Raw genomic sequence first — 20357 nt, 5'->3', positions numbered from 1 at the left:
AATTTCTTCAATTTCCACAGATAGAAATAACCGCCAGGTGGTCATTCCGTTACTCAATAACTTTTTGTTTACATTGTCTATATTTTTTTTTTCTTTTTCCTTTCGTGGAGACAGTTCGTTGAACTTGTTTTTGCGCAGTCGGACGTGAAAATGTTCTAATTTTTTGTATTGCATTGGGATTGGACAATTGGAAGAGTCGTTATTTCCTATAGTGTCCGATTGATCACGTTTACTACGTTATCAATTATTTTTAGCTTTCTTGTGTTGCTGTAAACTAATGAAATCAAGATGTCAAAAATATTCACACCCACTAACCAAATTCGACTGACGAATGTTGCGATAGTAAGGTTAAAGAAAGGTGGCAAAAGATTTGAAATAGCATGTTATAAAAACAAAGTAATTTCATGGAGAAATAAAGTGTACGGTATTATATGAAATATTGAATAATCTTAACGGGGTGTCATGCTTCTTGACTCATATCCATTTCTTTACTTTCAGAGAGAAGGATATTGATGAAGTTCTACAAACTAACACAGTGTTTACAAACGTTTCCAAAGGGCAAGTAGCAAAGAAAGAGGACCTGGTAAAGATATTTTCTAAGGAAGATTTAACTGAAATATGTAAAGAAATATTGGAAAAGGGTGAGCTTCAAGTATCAGACAAAGAAAGACATTCTCAAATAGACTCTTTGTTCAAAGATATTGCTACGACCGTAGCTGATAAATGCATTAATCCAGAGACCAAGAGGCCATACCCTGTTTCTATTATAGAGAAGGCTATGAAAGATATTCATTTTTCTGTAAATGTCAATAAAAATGCAAAGCAACAAGCCCTTGATGTCATTCAATTACTGAAAAAAGAAATTCCTCTTGAAAGAGCACAAATGAGAGTCAGAATTCTTCTGACTGGTAAGGATGCACGGAAAACTAAGGAGAAGGTAGTCAAGTTAACCACCAGTGTTGAAGAAGAAAGCTGGGATTCTGGGAATGCTAACATTATTTGCTTAATTGATCCCGGAAATTTTAGAAGTCTAGATGAACTTGTTAGAACAGAAACAAAAGGCAGCGGCCAGTTTGAATTACTGAATTTAAAGGAGATGGTTGAAGGAGAACAAGCGTTGTAAAAATACTGTCTTAAGTAAAAATCGAACTATGTACCGAGTTGAATTACCTATAATAATTTATGTTGTTGAGTTTTTGGTCAGAGATAATAAAATATTAACCATGATTATTGTTTTACTTGAAAAATGCCTTTTGCTTAACAATTCGATTTATGAGTATGCATATATTTTATAATGTGACCATATAAGGTCACATTATAAACAACTCCCAAAAAACAACTAGAAGCTAGTAGTAAATTTCAAATGTAATTTCGCACATGAATTTCGAAAAACTCCCGGGTTTGAACCCACGATCCATTGCTTGAGAGTCCAGTCAAACGATTAGCCGCCGGCATCGGTTTGTGTTTTAAATACTATGAAATTCGAATATCGAAGTTCGTATCGTATCGTCCCTCTTGCTCTCGTATTAAATAGTATAAATGTCAGAGGGACCGCACGACACGAACTTCGAGTTTCGTAGTAGCCCTACTGGTAATGGTCACTCTAAGCGAGTGCGAGAGAGATTGAAGTAAAATAATAATTTTCCATTTTTGATTGACATAAAATTAAACTAAAATTATTTATGTATTTATCATTATGAAAATTAACATAGTTATCTAAAGAAACGTAGATTTTTTAATTCATCGATATCGTGCGTACAACGGAATACAATATTTAAGGCGTGAATACATGTTAGCTACATACATGCTAGCTTTCAAAACGATTATCAATTTAATTTAATTTTTTAAGTCTTGCATCATTTTTCTGGTGTAAATTACTCAATACCTTGATGCTTAAAACGATTTAAAAACCATAAAATAGTACTAAATCTAATTATAGAAATTCTTAATAACATAAACGCGTTATCGGGTTTTTCTAATAATCTTGTATCGTCCGTCATGGTTAGTGTGAATTGGAACGTTAAAGTGAATGTACTCAGCTAGGTACTCAAATGACAAATTAAAAAGTTTTATTTTTCTTATATTGGTACGAGATTTTATTGATTGTTTTCTTTCATAAGATTTTCGGGCAGACGGCGACTGAAATTGCAAGTTACTGTGATATATTTATTTTCAATATTTTACAATTCTTATAAAAGAATTAAATGAGCAGGGATAACGAGTTATGTCTATAAGTAATGGAAGGTACAGAACTGGGTGGCGACCAGCAATTCTGTTTGAGATGGAACAATTTTCAAGCGAATATAACTTCTCAATTCGAGGCGCTGCGCGATGATGAGGACTTCGTGGATGTCACCCTGGCGTGCGAGGGACACAGGCTGGAGGCCCACAAAGTGGTTCTTTCGGCCTGTAGTCCTTATTTCAAGGAATTATTTAAAGTAAGTCGATCTTTCACTCCCCACACTTTGATGTGTCACCATTACAATGACTCTAGTGAAAGTTGTTATGTATAAAACACTTGATCTACTTACAAATGCCATGTCTGGCGTTCCGGTTAAGTACTCGTGATTTCATTTATTTGCACCTATTTTAAAATTTTACTTGACATTTTCTAATCAGCTCATTAGCATTGTGATAGTTTATGGGTTTAATGTCCTTTGTGAGGCTGTAGGAGGCTGGCACGGCGCCTTTGCTTTAATTAATGCATATTTTCACATTAGAAATCTCTCAGTTAGTGCATTTTTGTTGTTTTATAATTGCAAGGAATGCAATGCACTGAACAGGTTTCATGTGGCAAAGTAAAGTTGTGGAGCATGATTTGAAATTCAAACCACCTATTTTACTGTCTCCACTTTCATGATTTATACATTGTTAAAGCATTGATTATAATAAAATTAACCACTTTAGTGAATTACTCACTACTTATTACAATTGTAATATTAGCTTTTACTGGGGGCCTAGCTAAGCTACTTGACTGTCTAAATTTGTGTCATTCAGCATCTAGAAAATGGAGTTTATTCAGCAAAATAGCTTTTTTTTAATATTGAAATGGGTGAGGTGCTGGTTATCAGTCTGTCATTGTCATGAGCCTGCAGTAAAAAGACAGTTCTAAAAATTTTAAGTAGCTCACTTAAATTAGCAATTATTTTGCTACTCTAATTAAGATGGTTGCTTAAGCTTCCTTTCTAAATGTAAAAATTCTCTATAAGAAAACAAGCCATGAGGGTACTTCATGATGTCATTTTTATTATGAGTCTAATTCAACTTGTTATTGTATCAACAGTGATTGAAAACATTAAAACACTTGTTTTTGTTTTGACAGATAAGATTATGCTTAATTTGACAGTTTGCTTCAATTAAATTGATAGATTTATGGAACCTTAGTACACTAAGGATATACCTTTACTGTTATCTCTTGTCACACTTTTATGCATCATATCAAAGATAAGCTTCTGTTTGACCACAATTACACCTGGCAAGAGACCATTCATCTTTAAATTCAATAACACCAGCTTACAGCATTCCATGCAAACAGGCATACACCATTTTCTGCTTTATGAATGCTTTACAGGAGCTTCAATAGTCAAGCATTTTAACTGCCTTAAAATCAGGGTAGTCCATGCTCAAACAAATACTGGATACTGTATATGCTAAAAGGATTCTATTTTGAGGAAATTTTGATTTGGATCTAATTTCAATAGTAAGAAAAATTAAGTCAAAGAATAACATGACAGTGCTGCGGATCCTTCTTGTTCAAATATTATGTCCAGTGGAACATTTAATTTCATAAATTGGTAGTAATAATACAATGAGTAACAACATTTGATCATTAATATACTCTTAACTATCACTTATCAAAGGTGATTAACCTAATTATGGTTCCCATTGATTTAGTAATGTCCACGGCCAGTTGCAAAGTGCAGAGTGCATTAATATCAACTTATTTGTGTTAAACTTTATTATGTTGAAACATTTTGTGGCTGAGTAATGTAAATTGAATTAAAAGAATGTAAATTGATTGTTTAATTATCTTGTCCTTTACTGAATTTTCTGCAGTAATTGCTTCAAGAATAAGCAACCACTTGGGTTTTTTTTAATGATTGATGGCTGTTTCCCCTGTTATTGTCAGGTGCTTACGGGTTTTGCCAATATTTTGTTACAAATAATGTGACTCATTAAATTTTATGTTTTAGGGAAAATCTTATTATAATGTATTGTTTAAAAGTGTTTTAAAGTATATTTCTTGAACTACAATTCTTATTTATTATTGATTTTTGTGACTGCATCATTTTATTACTATCTTAAAAGTGTTTGTTGGTGCAGTAATAGTATACCCAAGTTGCTGGCAAACAATTTGGTCAACACAATAAATAATATAACATCAACAAAAACAAATTGGCTCAAGCATTAATCATACCACAGCTGCATAAGTAGACTAAATTCCATCATACAGGCATGCTCTTATTAAAAAAGTCAACATTACAAGTCAACAACAAATATACGCGAAATCAAGGAGGAGGCCATGTTGCTTTTGACCCCATAAGATAAAGTAACTGAATATTATGTCAATACAAACACCATAAATAAAATATTTTCTGTGATGAAATCAAAGAAAAGGGGGGTTTGTCCCCAGATTAAGTACCAAAATAAAACATACATTGTTATCTACTATTAGTAACATTATAGTATAAAACACTACTAAAGTAGCATTTGAAATATTTTTTTATAACTAGCAAAGCAATTCTGCAAGAAATTTTGAATTGTATATTATTACTTTATTTGTTTACTTTCACTGTTTGTAATTACTCATTCTTAAACTCATTCTTGATCCGTTTCTAATTAAATGGTATGAGAGGCCCACTCAACAGTTTACTGGTAGAGATTCCTTGAAGGGATTAGTTTGCTACTGTATACATGTAGGTACCTTAGTGTTTGTAAATTGTGCTATCCATTTATTTTTGTAAAACAGTATTGTCATTCACGCATGATATATGTTTGAAATATTTCCATAGTCTTTAGGTAGATATGTTATAAAGTTTTTAAATCTGCTAAAATATTTCCTGCATGTCTATACACATTAAAGAAACCTGAATTGTATGGCCACTTAATGTTCTTTTACAAACAGACTTGACTGGTAGGTTAAGTAAAAATATATGGTTATCTCTTACACCATATTTGCGGACTCGCTTTGTTTGTATTATGTTGTGCAATAATTAATGGGTTTGAGTGGTTTAGTTTCGCTATATAAAAAAACTCGTATTAATACCTTAAATTAAAATGACACTGTATACAAGGGTTTATCGCCGACGTCGACATATAGAATTCATCCTTTTCGCTCACGCCAACTGGTTAGAAAGGGACATTTGGCCCAGGCCGCACTACGGCTAAACCGCCGCAGTTGTTAACCGCGTGACTTTGTGAATCAAGTAAACTAATGCAAGCAGCCGCACTGGCGGTTTTAAGTTCACTTGTACAAAAAAGTCACGCGGTTGAAAACCGCGGCGGTTTAGCCGTAATGCGGCCTCGGCATTAGTGTTGCGGCGTCACAAACCTATGCTATGTGTCTTGATGGTGACTGTAAGAAGGGCTTATAGGGCTTACGTAAAGATAATAACTACAATACAATAATACCTTCATAACGACAGGATATCATTGACGTGTTATGGGTAAGCTATCTTATCAGCATTACAGATCACCTTGTCTTTATGCCCATAATGATTAAAAATGACTACGTACTAGGTATTAAGCACAGATATTACCGCGATTAATTCTTTATTACATAATTAACGAAAATCAGTATATCCGGTTGATATTTAATAGAAATCAGTGTCGAATGCGATAAACAATGGCAAGCACACTTGCAAAAGTAACATTTCAGTGGAGTTAGTCAAACAGATCCTATGAATGATAAGAACTTGTTTAAACATTGATAGACCACTTATTTGGTAGATGGTACCTCTAGACGTAGTAATGATTGTTACAGAACAACCCATGCCCGCACCCCATAATATTCATGCGCGACTGCGAAGTGTCGCACGTGCGCGCGCTCCTCCAGTTCATGTACGCGGGGCAGGTCAATATCGCGCAGGCGCAGCTCAGTGCGTTCCTGAGGACTGCTGACGCGCTGCAGATCCGCGGCTTGACCGACTGCTCGCAGCACAACGACAAGGTAACACCTACAGTCCTAGCAGTGGCGTAGCTAGGTAACCAAAGGCCCTGGGCCCTGGGGCAAAAAATAAACTAGGGCCCCAACTAAACTATTTAAAATCGGTTGTTCCGTATTCGTCGTGTTCCGAATACGATGAACTCCAGATTTGTCATTCATAGTTTGTAAGTCAGAGTCCTGTCCTGCCCCGTCTAGCCCTCCGGTAGCTACGCCACTGGTAACACCTAGACCAGACGTTTTCAACCGGTGTGCCGCGATTCCTGCGAAGTGTATGCTGCATTTTCTTTCTTTTCTTTCTCTTCTTTCTTTCATTGAAATCATGAATACAACTGACGCGTGGCGTCTGCGATTAATATAAGCCTCCACTGTCCGTTATGTTATACATATTATGGGTAAACTGTACGGAACCTTCTACGCGCCAGTCCGACTCGCACTTGGCTACTTTTTACTGGTGTGCCGTAAAACTTTGATAAACGAAATGTGTGCCGTTAAAACCAAAAGGTTGAAAACGCCTGACCTAGACCCAATTGCACCACGCTGACAGGTGCGTCTACTTTTATAGAAAGCCGCTTTGAAAATACCCCTTATGTTAATCACGAAACACTACAATTTTAACATAAATCTGACAGCTTTAATGGCAATGTCACGATTTACCGACAAATCAGAATCACCAACAAAGAGTCTCCATAAATTCATGAATCATATATTATTTTAAACTTTGCAGCGTGGGTGATCGTACCTACCTACACTCAGCCATTCCATTCCATTCTTGTGTTAGACTTGTTTCATGTTGATGTTTTGTTTACAGAAAGTGAATCGAAAATCTCCTCCTTCCCAACTACGTAATTTGCTCAGCGCCAAGCCGCCACAGTCTACCTCCTCCTCCAAAGCCGCAAGCCAAAATGTCGAGTCGACCTCCGCCGACGACCAAGAGAAGAGCGCGAGTCGGCGCTCCACCATTAATTCTCCCGATGTTGCCAGAAACAATCTCACTGAAGAAGCTCCTTTTCAAACATCTAGTCAAATGAGGCCTAATAATGATGACTATAACGAAACGTGCAACTACCCGACCATACGGGTGAAAACTGATCTCGAAGCTCCGGACGTGAAGACCGAAGAGAACGACGTCCTGATGGACCCCGGAGGCTCGGAGCGGGCCGACAAGTGTCAAGATTTTAACGCGTCCGACCTTTTAGAACCAAAAATGGAAGTCATGGAACAGGAAGCCAGCGACGAGGAGCGCTCCAGCTTCCCGCAGATCTATTATAACGAGAACAACGCGCTCGCCAACCCTTTCGCCGCTCTGCAAGGTTAGTCGCGTCGCCATCAACACCCTCTAGGTTCATACACTCTTAACTCCCTCGCCGCCTCGCATTAATAATATGTGTCTCTTTCCGCAGGAAACATGGAACTCATGTCCGGAATGAACGCCGAGCTCCGAGACGAGAACGCGGAAGGTAAATATCCTCACTCTCTGTTATCACTATCACGTTATTATCACACGCACACGTCGACTCGGACAGCCGCGCCCCCGGCGAACCTTCTTTTAGCACATTGTGTTTCGAGTAGAAGAGAGCGCGCGCGAACCCGCTCGGTGGTCGGTGGCTAGGCGCGCGGGTGTCGGGCGACCTGCGACCTGCGCCCTTGCCGGGCGTGCCGGGCGTGCCGGGCGTGGGCGCAGTGCGAACGTGGTGTTGTTGGCAGCGGGCGGCGCGGCCGGAGGGGTGCGCTGCGCGCGCTGCGGCCGCCGGTACAGCAACGCGTCCAACCTGCGCCAGCACGTGCGGCTGATCCACGAGGCGCAGCCCGTCGCCTGCGCCACGTGCGGCCGCTGCTTCAAGACGCCGCTGTACCTGCGCCGCCACACGCTGGCGCAGCACCTGGGCCGGCTGCAGCCCGCCGCCGGCAAGTCGCCGCCGCCGCCGCCGCCGCTCCCCGCGCTCCAGCCCGCCCGACCGCGCCAGTAGCGGCCGCGGTGCTCTCTCCTACTAACGAGGACAGGGAGATGCGACACCCGCCTGACGAAACAGGACGCCCGACCTCGCCTCCCCGCGTTATTCTCACTAGCCATCCGCCCGCCTCGCATTCGTATTTCACAGGTGTCACTTTCAATTTTGATGCACAGATTAAAATTTCTGTTTGCGCGATCTCGATACGGCTGCATCGCGACTGCTCTGTGGCGTGACAGCCTCTGGAGGAGGGTATTGCATCTCTCGGTCCGGGGACATTGTGTATAATTATGTGACCTGTGAGGTCGTAATGAAGACTGTCAGTAGATGTATCTAGTCTGTGATCGGAGTGTCGCCGGGGGCCTATCTGCCGTCACACCTTTCCGCTTATTGCGTGCCTTTCGATAAATATACCGAGTGCCAGATGTAGATCGCTTTGACGAGTCCCCGTTGGAATCAGTTGAGACATGTTTAATTTCGTTTACCACGGAAAATCCTTGCGGCGATCATTACGTTGTTTACTCGGGAAGTACCTACTTGCAGGAACAATGAGTCGCACTGAGTCACGGTGTAGGGTTCCCGCCACATGACTAACGGGGCCTCGTCAAAGGGAGTACACGAGTACCTTCCTTTCTGACAATAGACTGATTGTTGTTAAAGCATTTGTTGCGACCGGTGCTGATTTTACATGAACATAGGTTATTTACAGGTTACAATGTACATACATGACATTTACATACACGTTATCCACAAATTGTTCGCCGCTCTCCACCGCCCTCTTAGAAGTAAATGATTAAGGTGTATTTTCATATAGAGTGTAATATTTTGTACCGCGTCCGCGGCGGACAGCGGCGAGCGAGTCCGTTTCATTTGTCGACCGCGCGAAGTTGTAGTTCTCCGGAAGTATATACTCGCAACAGCAATAGTAATATTTTTATACACAATAGATTTTATCTTTACACGATGTTATTGTTGAGTGATTGGACGGCTCCCGGTTAATAGTTTGTAAAGTGTCAGATGAAATGATCATTAATAAAATGTCTTCAAATTCATATATTGTCTAGAAAAAACATAATATTACTTATTTAATATTAGTTATCGTTTATAGTGGAACAGATAATTTGCCATAGTTCCCGTGCAAGCATAGGTTCCAGTGAGGAGACGAGTAGTTTTTAATTTTATACAATTATTTTTGTATTAAGCTTTTATTAATTTTGATTAATTAATTTACTTTGTAATTGCGTTTTGAGTGATAAAAGTTTGCCATGATATCACATCTAGTCATTTCCCAGCAAAAGCATTTAGAAGGGACGTTAATTGGAGATATCTATTATTAGGGTTGTGAACTACAATATTAATTTATCCTTTAAAAATTAAAATGAAACCATGTGAAGGTGTGATCTCAAGTAACTGTTCTTACCGTGATCTCTAAATTTTCCCTTTGCATTTATTTTAAATAATATTTAATCTTAAAAGTAAAACTGAAAGTCTAATGATTCCAAAAGGTAATACTAGATTATATAAATTGCAATAATAATAAATTATTCTTGGAATTAATCGCTTATATTAATCTATTAGTAAGGTATTTGGGGAAAAAAGCACTTTCGAATTTTAATAATTTTAATCCAATTACTTACTAAGTTAAGATGCAGTGCAGCTTACATAATCAAATGAAGTACTATTCAAAATATGTAATGTTTAGAAAAAATCGAATCGAATCTCTTTCGCACTTGCTGAGTTTGGATAGTCATTTTTGAACTAGGAGTCTTATCAATACGATGTTTATGAATGTAAATTAAAATAATATAATTACAGTCGGAATACCATTAAATATAATATCGGAAATTGCTTTATCATATAGTTGTTTACATTGTTCTGCTTTAACCCATAGTCGTTGAAACCTACTTGCAATATCTAATTCAAGAGCCAGCACTATAAAATGACTCGGTTATTTGTTATACTTATACAAGTTACAATTTTAATCTTACACACAGCAAGAAAGTTTTAGTTAAATATATACAACAATATTTTTTTCATGGAACTGTTAATTTTAGGTTGTATATATCGTTCATCTTTATGTACATAAATTATTGTAATTTTTTACTAAATATCAGAAAATAAAGTCCTGCAAAGACCTACATTTTGATTTGTCATATTGTTAATGTAATCTAATTTATTACTTTTAAATAAACATTCCGACGTCATAGGTATGTAGATTTCCTTATGTTTTGTTAGATTTAAAGGTGCTGCAGTTGATCAAATCCAAAACAATTATTTGATGGAATGATCATCTATGGCGCTGACTGATTATTACATACTAGCGCAATCATTGTTTTCATAATTCTTACATTTATAAAAATTCGTTAGAAAAAATCATTTTCTATTATTATTGCCATTGTTACTCATTCGTGTTAAAATTAACGGTGTTGAGTGTTTCGTTTTCTCCAATGAATTGCGCGCAGCAATAAATCAAAGGATTATGAGACGAATGGCGTGCCATGAAAATATTTTATTTGCTAACCGATTTCGTCAACTAATCAAATTTTTTTTTTATTTTACTTACTAGTGACAGTAGTTATGAGTCTTTACTGCCTTAAGCTGCGGTGGTGCGCTAGAGCTACCTACCCAATTTTAATGATAATTTTGACTAGACTGTTTCATGTACTAAGTTAACCTAAGTTAAGTTAAGTTAGCTTCCACCGCAGTTTTATAACCGTGACGATTTACACTTAGTATAATCCGAAAGTGAAATAATTTTATGCCTTAATATATTCTTAAGCCGCGCTCTTACGAGCGATGTGGGACAGTGGTTTATCCCGGGGCTGTAGTTTGATTTCTGTGGCAGCGGGTCGTTGGGACGGGCGGCGCAACCGGCCGGTGCCTGACGCCGTGTGGCTCGAGCAACATCGCCGCGCGCTGCCGTTCGTGCTCAAGAGGGAGAACGAGAGAGGCGCCGTCGCACCACGCCTGGTAAGATCACTTTTTAAATCCCCCGAAATCAGAAATAACCAGCATTCTGATATCGTTTAAAGTTATAAGGTTTAACATGAAAAATAAACAGCGAAAAAATGTGCAACGTCTATGCCAGAGATGGTGAAACTTTATTGATGAACGAGCCATTTTTCATGAAAGCAATAATAATCTGGTTATGAATGCCAACAAAGATTCTTAACTCGGTGATTGCGTTGAATTAGACTTTTTTTTAAATATAACCCAAGGTAGGATTAGCGTTTGTTCTAAAAAATCTTTATACTTTGTTTGGATAGGTAATTAACTAAATGTAAACAAACTTCAGCTGCCAGATTTGGTACATTCAAGGATTTCAAATATTATACTTATCTATCATTGTATTTAATACAAACTAGACTAGTTTTTTTAATACAGAAATGTAAATGTTTAGATAGTTTAAATGGGGGAATTTCAATATTTATGACACCAATTGACGTTGTTTTGTTTTGTTTACATTTAGTTAAATACCTATCCAAACCAACTATAAAAACAATGAATTCAGAGATTGATCTATGGGTATCGGATGTGAAAATTTCTTTAATTTTACTACGAACTAGACCACCCACTCGATAGGTATATGGCATTATATATATGGTGTCCTTGGGTTTAGTTACACATAGCGGTAAGATAAAAATAATTCTAACTATGTATAATGGCTACCGTTTGAAGGGTAGAGTAGGAAGGTCAGAGGAGTACGGAGTGATGATAATATACAAATAAGTTGTATGCATATTTGCTCTCATGAGATATGGGAGCATGAATCTAGCCAGAGGTTAATAGCTCACATGGGTCGGAAACTAAGGACAAAGTTCTGTCCCTATTCTTATCTGTTTCTAAATAATAGCACAGATAAACAGCAGCACAAGCTCTGCGCGATATACTGACTTTTATCTTTTATGGTGTTTGTTATAAAAATAGTTGTGTAACTGAGTGGCAAAACACGTTCGCTGCCGCGAATTGATCATGCTCAGTTTAATTGTCATTTACTTGCTATATCTTGGTCACCGATAATAGTCACGTGTTAAGTCAATTTAAGCTTCGAAAGATACGTCATTTAATGCTTCGGAAAATGTAGTAGACAAGTACCCGCGTTTTCTATAACTTTATAGACTAGTCATCTCAACCCACTCATTTCCGTCAAAACCGTTGTTATTTTAACCCTATAGTAATTTCAAAGCATTTGCGGTCGTTTCTTGTATAACTAAAAAAAAAAAACTTTAACAGAAATATGAACCTGTTGGGCAAAGGCCTCCCCTTGTTTCCGCCATTGGTCCTGTCAAGAGCATGCTCCTGCCACTCTACTGAACCCATTATGTTTAGTATTTTTTTCGAGTAGGCTCCATATAGGTACAAAACTTAACATAATATTGTTGTTATGACTTATGTCACTAAATCCTAGCACAATTTATAGTATTAAAATTATGCTTGGATGAAAAGCTTCAGAATTTGTTTTTTGCCAAAATTGCATGTTTAAAAAGCAGCATAAACCAATTTCCGCCAGCGCGTTCATAAAAATGTTCGCTATCACCAATTAATCCTATCACGGCTGTGGGTTATCTCGGCGCGGGTACCGATGGTCGATAACTCATGCGTGTCGTTGACAGATAAAGCTCGGCGAGGGCGTGGAGATTCGCGAGGAGCTGCTGCGGGGCGTGAAGTGGGGGGATTACAGGAAGGTGACGAGGGGTCTGGCGGCGGCGCTGTTCTCGCCCATAGAACTGGCGACTTGTTCGGTCACGGGCCAGCGCTGGTCACGGGCTGGCCAAGAGTCCCGGCCGACCAAGCCGCCGCTGGACCGGCGCCGTGTCCATGCGCTCATATCCTACGTGAGCCGCCATTTCCCCGACGTCGAGGTCAGCCGCATCAAGCAAGTACTCGCCTACAAATGCAAGGAGAACTGCGCCGCGCTCCGGATGCGGACCGCCAGGTAATTTTGATGCGTCCTACTGCTTACTAATTTTTATACCCTTGGAATTCTGACGTTTCTCGCTATTGCCCGATATAAAAAAATTCCTTAGGTCTGGTGAGAATACTGAAGAAAAATAAATACAGGACATGGATATTTTAATTGAAAATGTAAAAATTACATTAATTTTAACTGTCTATTTATAAAAACATAGCTACTTGGTTTAAAATCTAATCAATCACAGAGTTGCGACAACAATGTTCTTTACTGAGGAAACATTTTTTTGGGTACCTATTATTCTGATCATTATCATAAAATGTATTACAAGCCTTCGGGCCAACATAATAAAATAAATAAATATCATGGGACATTTGACACCAATTGACCTAGTCTAAACTAAGCAAAGCTTGTACTATGGATACTAGGCAACGGATAAACATACTTATATAGATAAATACATACTTATATACATATTAAACATCCAAGACCCGAGAACAAACATTCGTGTTATTCACACAAATATCTGCCCCGGCCGGGATTCGAACCCAGGACCTCAAGCTTCGTAGTCAGGTTCTCTAACCACTTAGCCATCCGGTCGTCAAAATAATGTAATGTAATGGCTATTTGATTTACATTTAATCAAATAGATAATTAAATTATAATTCCATTATAAAGTTTTAGAAACCGCAAAACGTCAGCTGTCCAACTATGCAAAATTTTTGTAAGTCATGTTGGAATCGGAAAACCTGATGGACTTTATTGTTACGGTTCCTCTCTTGGTAAAAGACCTTACACGCGAATGTGATGCCGATGCTCGACAGCGATTCCGAGACTCCTTCAGCTGTCGCGCAGGCACATATGGCAGCGGCACGAATATGCCTTGCCAGCACTAACTGTGTATTGCGCTGCGCAGGTTCTCAAACTTTTTCAGTTTGCGGCACACTTACAGGCTTACTATTTCACAACGCCCTTGCAGCTAGAAAACCTTAAAAGTTTAAATAGGGCACAATAGCTAGAGATGGCGTTGTGCCGTAACAACTCGATTTCCACCAGTATTCCACCATAAATAAGAAATAAATTTACCCAAAACTTCTAATTATGACAGGTTTTAGAATTCTACAGGATTCAAAATTGAAGTGTAGCATATAGCATAGCATGATTTGTCGCGATCGAAAAGAATTATATTTCTGTAGTTAGAGCGCTTTTGAAGTTCGCTGTCAGTTTCGATTCCTTAGACTTGCTTATTTCAGGGATACATTCGCTTTTGTACTTACATTTATATGGATCTGTTTCACTTGTTATCTGGTAATTTATGTGTGTTATGTACAACTAGCTTTTACCCGCGCCTTCGCTCACGTAAACCACAAAAAAAAATCCCGTGGGAGTTCCAAAAAATTATATCGTCTTTCGTCAAGACTCCATAAAAATCCCGCACCGAATTTTATGCCTCGTTCTTAAATTATGGCGTGACCAAGAGAAATGGGGATTAATTTTTTTATATGTACAAAGGGTCATACATAAAACGTCACGTCAATAGGCTTTAGTCGAGTTCGCTTTTAATTCATGTATGTACGTACATGAATTTAAAAGCGAACTCGACTAAAGCCTATTGACGTGCCGTGCTGAAGTTTGTACAAAAGACGGAAGCTTGAGTCTGCAATAGCCACGGTATACCTGTCTACCTTGACTTGAACATCTGGTTCGTTACTTTTGTAGAAGTGGGTATTGAACAGCCTTAAAGCCCGCGTTAAAGGCAAAAGACAAGATATTCATTTCTATGATTTGATGTGGTTAGCATAGGATGTCATTATATCTGGTCAAGGTTTGCACTAGTATTTAGGGTATATATGTACTGAAGTCCAAGATCCATACCTTCATAGCGTGACCGTGACCCGTGACGTTCACTGGGATGCATGACTTGCGTTCAATGAGTTATTATCATTGTGGAAAAAACCATTAGCCATCCATCGGAAAACGTACTACTAATTTTATTGACTTTTATGCAACTGTGCTTTACGGCTACTTTCTTAACGTGGTCTTATAATTATAAAATAGATTTTTTATGCGTTTTTACTTTATACTCAGGGAAGTGTCAACACATACATTCTTACTTCGAGACAATCTATCAAAACAACCTTATCTCATTCACATTGTAATAAATCCCATACATGAAGGAAAATAATGGACGTCACTATTTTAATCTGTTTTGAAGGCAAACATGTTTTTATAGAATATCTGCCATGAGCATTATTGGTAAACAATACGATAACCATAGCTATCTGAACCAATTTTATACCTCTGGCTTTGGTATGGAATATGCCTAACGAGATGGCAAAAATATTCGTCGAGTGCCCAAGTAAGTGGTCTGCATGTGTTATCGTGACCTGGGAGCGTGAGGCTGCTATGTAACTCATATTATCTTTGCGTGTTGAATGAGAACACTACATTCGTGGTGAACGATGCCTAATCGCCATAACATAATAATAAACAATTCTTATTACTCGTTATCTGTTTGCCCTCATACTTTTACCATTTACGCGGCGGAATTTGTGAAATTGGAACTTGGACTAATGGTAATCCTGGCTCTCGTAAACATGGAGTTGAAGGTTATCGGTCACCATAAATACCATGCTTATCACATGAGTCAGGCCCCAGCGGACGACTCCGTCTCGGGGTCTGTATCGGCGGTGATATCAACCCATGCCGAGTTCAAGTTCAAGTGGCGCTCGTCATATTTAATGTTAAACAAATTCACGCTTGTGCTGTATTTATAATGTACGAATATTTCAACCGAGTAATGGTATACGGGAGATTGAGTTCAGTCTATTAAAGGAAACATGCATGAATTCGAGGTGTGCATTGGAACTTGTAAAATTGTACCCTATGCCAATAAAGAAAGGATCTGAAAATTACATTTCCTCCGCATGCTCGCTCGCTCACACGCTCTCGTTGTTCCGTCTATATTCACTAACACTTGGACCAAAAGTTATAATAATCCACACCATCCTCAAATTCTTTTCTAGTTTTCATTTGTTATATTAGTCCCTTTGTCCTAGAAACATTTTGTTTTCCTTACCTAATCATTGTGCAAAATAATGTAAAGGTAAATTATTAAAAATAATCTTTTCGGTAAACGTGACTACAATACATGCTGCATGCAGCGGTTCTGAGGAGAACTTGATGAGATGTATGATATACACATACAGTTTCTTACTAAATGTATTCAAAGCTGTTTTTGTTTGAACTACGTGGTACCGGCAAGCAGTACATTGACACTGGATATAGTATTCAAACTGAAGTTATACCTACGCCTCGACAGCATGTTTCCAAACAGATTTTTATTTTGAACTAATAATAATAATTTTCTAGCTGTTCACAGCACGTTTTATATCTATTAATTTTCTTTAATAAATAAGATTATAAATAGCTTTGAAATATGACGTCACGGGTATCATTATATCGAAATTTGTTACGTCGATTTTTATTTCATCGAAAACAGTGAAGTTTTCCAATTCCAATTTCACTACTTGTTTTTCCAATCACATAATCTTCAATTCATTACTATACTATATAAAAATATAATCTAACAACTTTTTATCGCAAAATCGTTTCGAATTTGTCTCAAATCGTAGCTTATCGATTCATCGAATTTCCCTGTCATAGAATAATAAGTTACTAATACATAGTATCAAATTATCTAAAAATGATTCACAGAAGGTACTCCGATATATTATTACTGCCACTAACACTGTAGTTTTGTCGTAGTAACGTTTCATCAAACATCCCATAATTTTATGTGCCAAAAGAAAGGAAAAAAAAAAAATGGTCACGTGACAGAGTCCACGGAGCTCCGCTCCGCTCGTACCTTGATGCAATGCAATACTAACCTAACCTATTAATCTTGATAGACCCTAACATCTTAATTAGTTTTGTAGTGGCGGGGGGCTGCGCACCCCCCGCCCGTGCCCCTGTTGCCAGCGGACAACCTATGCAAGAGCGTTTTAATGAAATTTATTGTCATAGAATCATAATATCATGTAAAGTAACACCGGTGAAACGATTTTCTGTGTTATAAGAATTTTAGGAACTGAAACTTACGATGAACCAAAATTATAGTAAAGGCGTTTCGACGAACAACCATGTCGATATACAAATAAAATGATGAAGTAAAATTCGATGAGTGGATTCTCGTGTTAAAGTCGAGCAATTGTATGAGCGATGTAACGAAGCTCAGTAAATGATTCCTGTTATAATAAATTCTGCGAATAGTGTTAGGTATGGGAAACGATAGTCGACGAAACACTTCGGTAAAATTTTGGATTACCCAATTAATTGGTTGTGTCAAATAGCCTATTCGGAAACTTAAAATTGTTAATCCAAAAATAATCTGAATATTCATGTACTTATGTTAAGTAATTAACCAAACTCTGTTTTTTTTTTATCATGTAGTGTAGATATTATTACTCAAGCAGCCATTGGGGCTTGAAAATGTACCTACTTTCTGAAAAACCTTTTTGGCCATTTTATAAAACTATCAGATAATTTGGAAAATTTTTTCCTTAGATTTAGCCAAAAGGCAGAAACTAATTGTCTGTCGCCAACTTGTCGCCAAAATAGCTTCTGCTTTTAAATCGAGGAGTATTTTTTTCTTTTAAATTATCTTTTTTTCTTTAAATGGAACTCATTTTGCACAAATAAAAAGGCTTTCAGGGGACAAAAAAGAAACAATAAAAATTATTTTGCTTTGCCGCCTTTTTTGGCCAATGTCATTTGGAGTTTTTTTTCTAGCCAAACACCTAAAGCTGTTGCAGACAGATAAAAACGTTGTTGTATCGACTTTTTTTAATATGGTGTATATAGTCTTGTACTGACCTCATTTCATTTTATATGATGTTTTTACTTGTATACAATTTTAGAATGTTATTAATTAGGCAACAATTGAATTTGTATGCAACATTGCTAGAGAGTTTAGTGCTCCAGCGCTGTTTTTTTTTTCTAACTTAAGATTGCCAGTCAACAAAGCGATTCTGTTTACGGACATTTTTAAGAAAAAAACGCTTGTCGCGCGACCGGTCGCGCGTGGACGTAGCCGCGCCGTTATGCTGTATTATAATTAGCTTAAGACGGCAACGAAGTGTTTCGTTCTCGTATGCGCCACTCGAGACAGTAATACAATTTGAAGTAGGTTGTCGAATTGTTTCAGCGAGTCGACCAACTACATGTTGTCAGCGGCGACGCGGCCGTCGCCCTGTGATCTGGACGCCCCCCCTGGCCCTCCCGCTACTCGCCCCTACCACTAGTAAGTGACGTTACATCTATTAGTTGGTAGCAACTTTAAAAAAATTAGAAACTTCATTATAGGTTCTCTATCTTATTTGGCCCACCGCCTCCTTTGAGATTTTTTTCTAAAACCTCCACCTTTTTTACCTACTAAGTAACACACAGTGTTTTCTGAGCGTTCTACTGCCACTACCACTCGAAAGCCTTCAACGCGCGCAAGGTGGTATTATCGCCGACGTTAAGGACTTACGCTCTTCATAAAGTAAATACACATCAAAGTCAAAATATGTTTGTGTCACTGAATTTTCGATGCGAGCTTTTTTCCAAGTAGTAACCATTTATTATAGCGTAATTGTTTAGTATTGATAGCTAATTTTACTCAGGCTAGCTCATGCTTGCGACTAAGTGCTGCAAAATATATCGGTGTGTGTAATTGTGTATATAAAATGACAACAAACACAACTTATTGAAATAAATATTTGTGTAGGCACAACTAGAAAGTTTTATGTATATGATAGTGACGCAGATGTGTATATTACCAAAATGTGATTAGATCATCTTTGATCTACACAAGGATTGTAGGTAGCTATGTATTTTCGTTTGTTGCTACGTGATATACTTAGTTACGAGTAATCGAATTTCAATGATTGATGACTCATACAGATACACAATTTACTAATTGTAAAAAGGCAGTGACTGAATATGTTGTAGTCATGGGACCGCATATGCATATGCTATTTAATTATTTTCGACAAACATTTAGTGGAATGAAACTTAAGTCCATTTCAAGTAAATCTTGAAGCTTGCCATTTGAATCGTTGGTGATGACAATAATAAATCTATCTATCTATCATCACTATCACAGTGCACTCTGTGCGTACATTTTTGTAGATTGTGTTTTTAACGCTAGTTTTTTTTGTTGGCTGTATACTGTTGTTATTATCAGTCAACCTTAATACTCGTATAATATCAAGTTCATCCAGCCACTGAATGAGGGTTAAAGTGGACTTTCTAGGTTTTTACCAAAAATCATCATATAAATTAAACCTTATTAAAACTGATTATTATTATTTTTTGCTCAAAATGTTGTAGCAACATCAGTCACTTGTAACAGGAGTTAATATGGTAGATGACACCACAATCCAACAATTCCAAGACGCATGTCTACTTAACAAAAGATCACTGAAAATTCGATTTTAGAAAAAGTGACGTCATAGGTAGTTATTGTAATACAAAATCTATGAGCGAATCGTGTTTTGCTAGCTCATGAAAAGTACGACAGTTGATTGGTGGTATTATCATGCTTATTGAGTCGCTCGCTAGCTTGTGAGATAATTGATGGTATCCAATGAAATAATGTAGAAAAATCAAGGCTTTTTCCAGTATCTTCCTGTGTATGGCGAAACACGCATTTGACTCACCTATCGATTGTGGTCTGGCCGTGTAGTCCCCGATTTGAGTAATCGTTATAAAAATAATGAAATGATAACATTAAGATTACCTGTCCGGAATTAATTAAATATATAGACTGCCAATTTGCGAGGACAACAGCACCAAATAGAATACTTTTATCATATCTTTTCGCTTTAAGACATCGCGTGGTTGATTGTGATTACATAATATTAGTACTTGTTTTAATTCATTTATAAGTACAGGGTTTTTGGTAGCTAGGTGCAAAGCTTGGTGATAAGGGGGTGATAGCCGAGGTATTTTGGTTCATTTTTAGCCATATGTGTCTTAGCCCTGTATTATTAAGATTGTTTTTTTGGAATCTTTTCTTTCAATTCCAAATTTTTACTTTTACGGTCAGCCCGTGAAACCTAAATTGATAATACAAACTGAAATATATATTTTTTATTTTTATTTTTTTGCATCTATATTTCAGTTTGTATTTTCAATCCCTGTATTATTATTATTATTTTGTATTTTTTTTATTTAATTGTATACTGTAGTTTTTAAGTATTTTATTTTATGTTGAAAAATGACTTTCTGCCAAGTTTCTTGCGGCGCATTTTTCTTGGCAATGATGGTCTTTTCGAAAGCGCTG

General features: G+C 37.5%; 2 protein-coding genes across 4 annotated transcripts in view; both read left to right on the top strand.

The window, feature by feature from the left end:
- Positions 1 to 87: 87 nt before the first annotated feature.
- Sbds (SBDS ribosome maturation factor) lies at positions 88 to 1227 on the top strand. Its single transcript, XM_074087626.1, has 2 exons — positions 88 to 419; positions 499 to 1227. The coding sequence occupies exons 1-2, from the start codon at positions 289 to 291 to the stop codon at positions 1121 to 1123; spliced, it is 756 nt and encodes a 251-aa protein (XP_073943727.1). The 5' UTR covers positions 88 to 288; the 3' UTR covers positions 1124 to 1227.
- A 776-nt stretch (positions 1228 to 2003) lies between these two features.
- Positions 2004 to 20357, top strand: part of LOC141427986 (uncharacterized) — a 28914-nt gene continuing 10560 nt past the window's right edge. Inside the window, exons 1-7 of one of the 3 annotated variants that reach the window (XM_074087621.1) lie at positions 2004 to 2438; positions 5984 to 6169; positions 6975 to 7476; positions 7567 to 7623; positions 10961 to 11085; positions 12729 to 13051; positions 18234 to 18329. In XM_074087621.1, the coding sequence (XP_073943722.1) occupies positions 2238 to 2438; positions 5984 to 6169; positions 6975 to 7476; positions 7567 to 7623; positions 10961 to 11085; positions 12729 to 13051; positions 18234 to 18329 (1490 nt within the window). In that variant the 5' untranslated portion in view covers positions 2004 to 2237. The other 2 variants (XM_074087620.1, XM_074087622.1) reach the window with 2 other exon arrangements.

The sequence above is a fragment of the Choristoneura fumiferana genome, chromosome 5, assembly GCF_025370935.1.
Source record: "Choristoneura fumiferana chromosome 5, NRCan_CFum_1, whole genome shotgun sequence".
In the NCBI taxonomy this organism is placed as follows: Eukaryota; Metazoa; Arthropoda; class Insecta; order Lepidoptera; family Tortricidae; genus Choristoneura; species Choristoneura fumiferana.
Note: the sequence above shows the minus strand (reverse complement) of the source record. Positions and strands in the feature narration are given on the sequence as shown.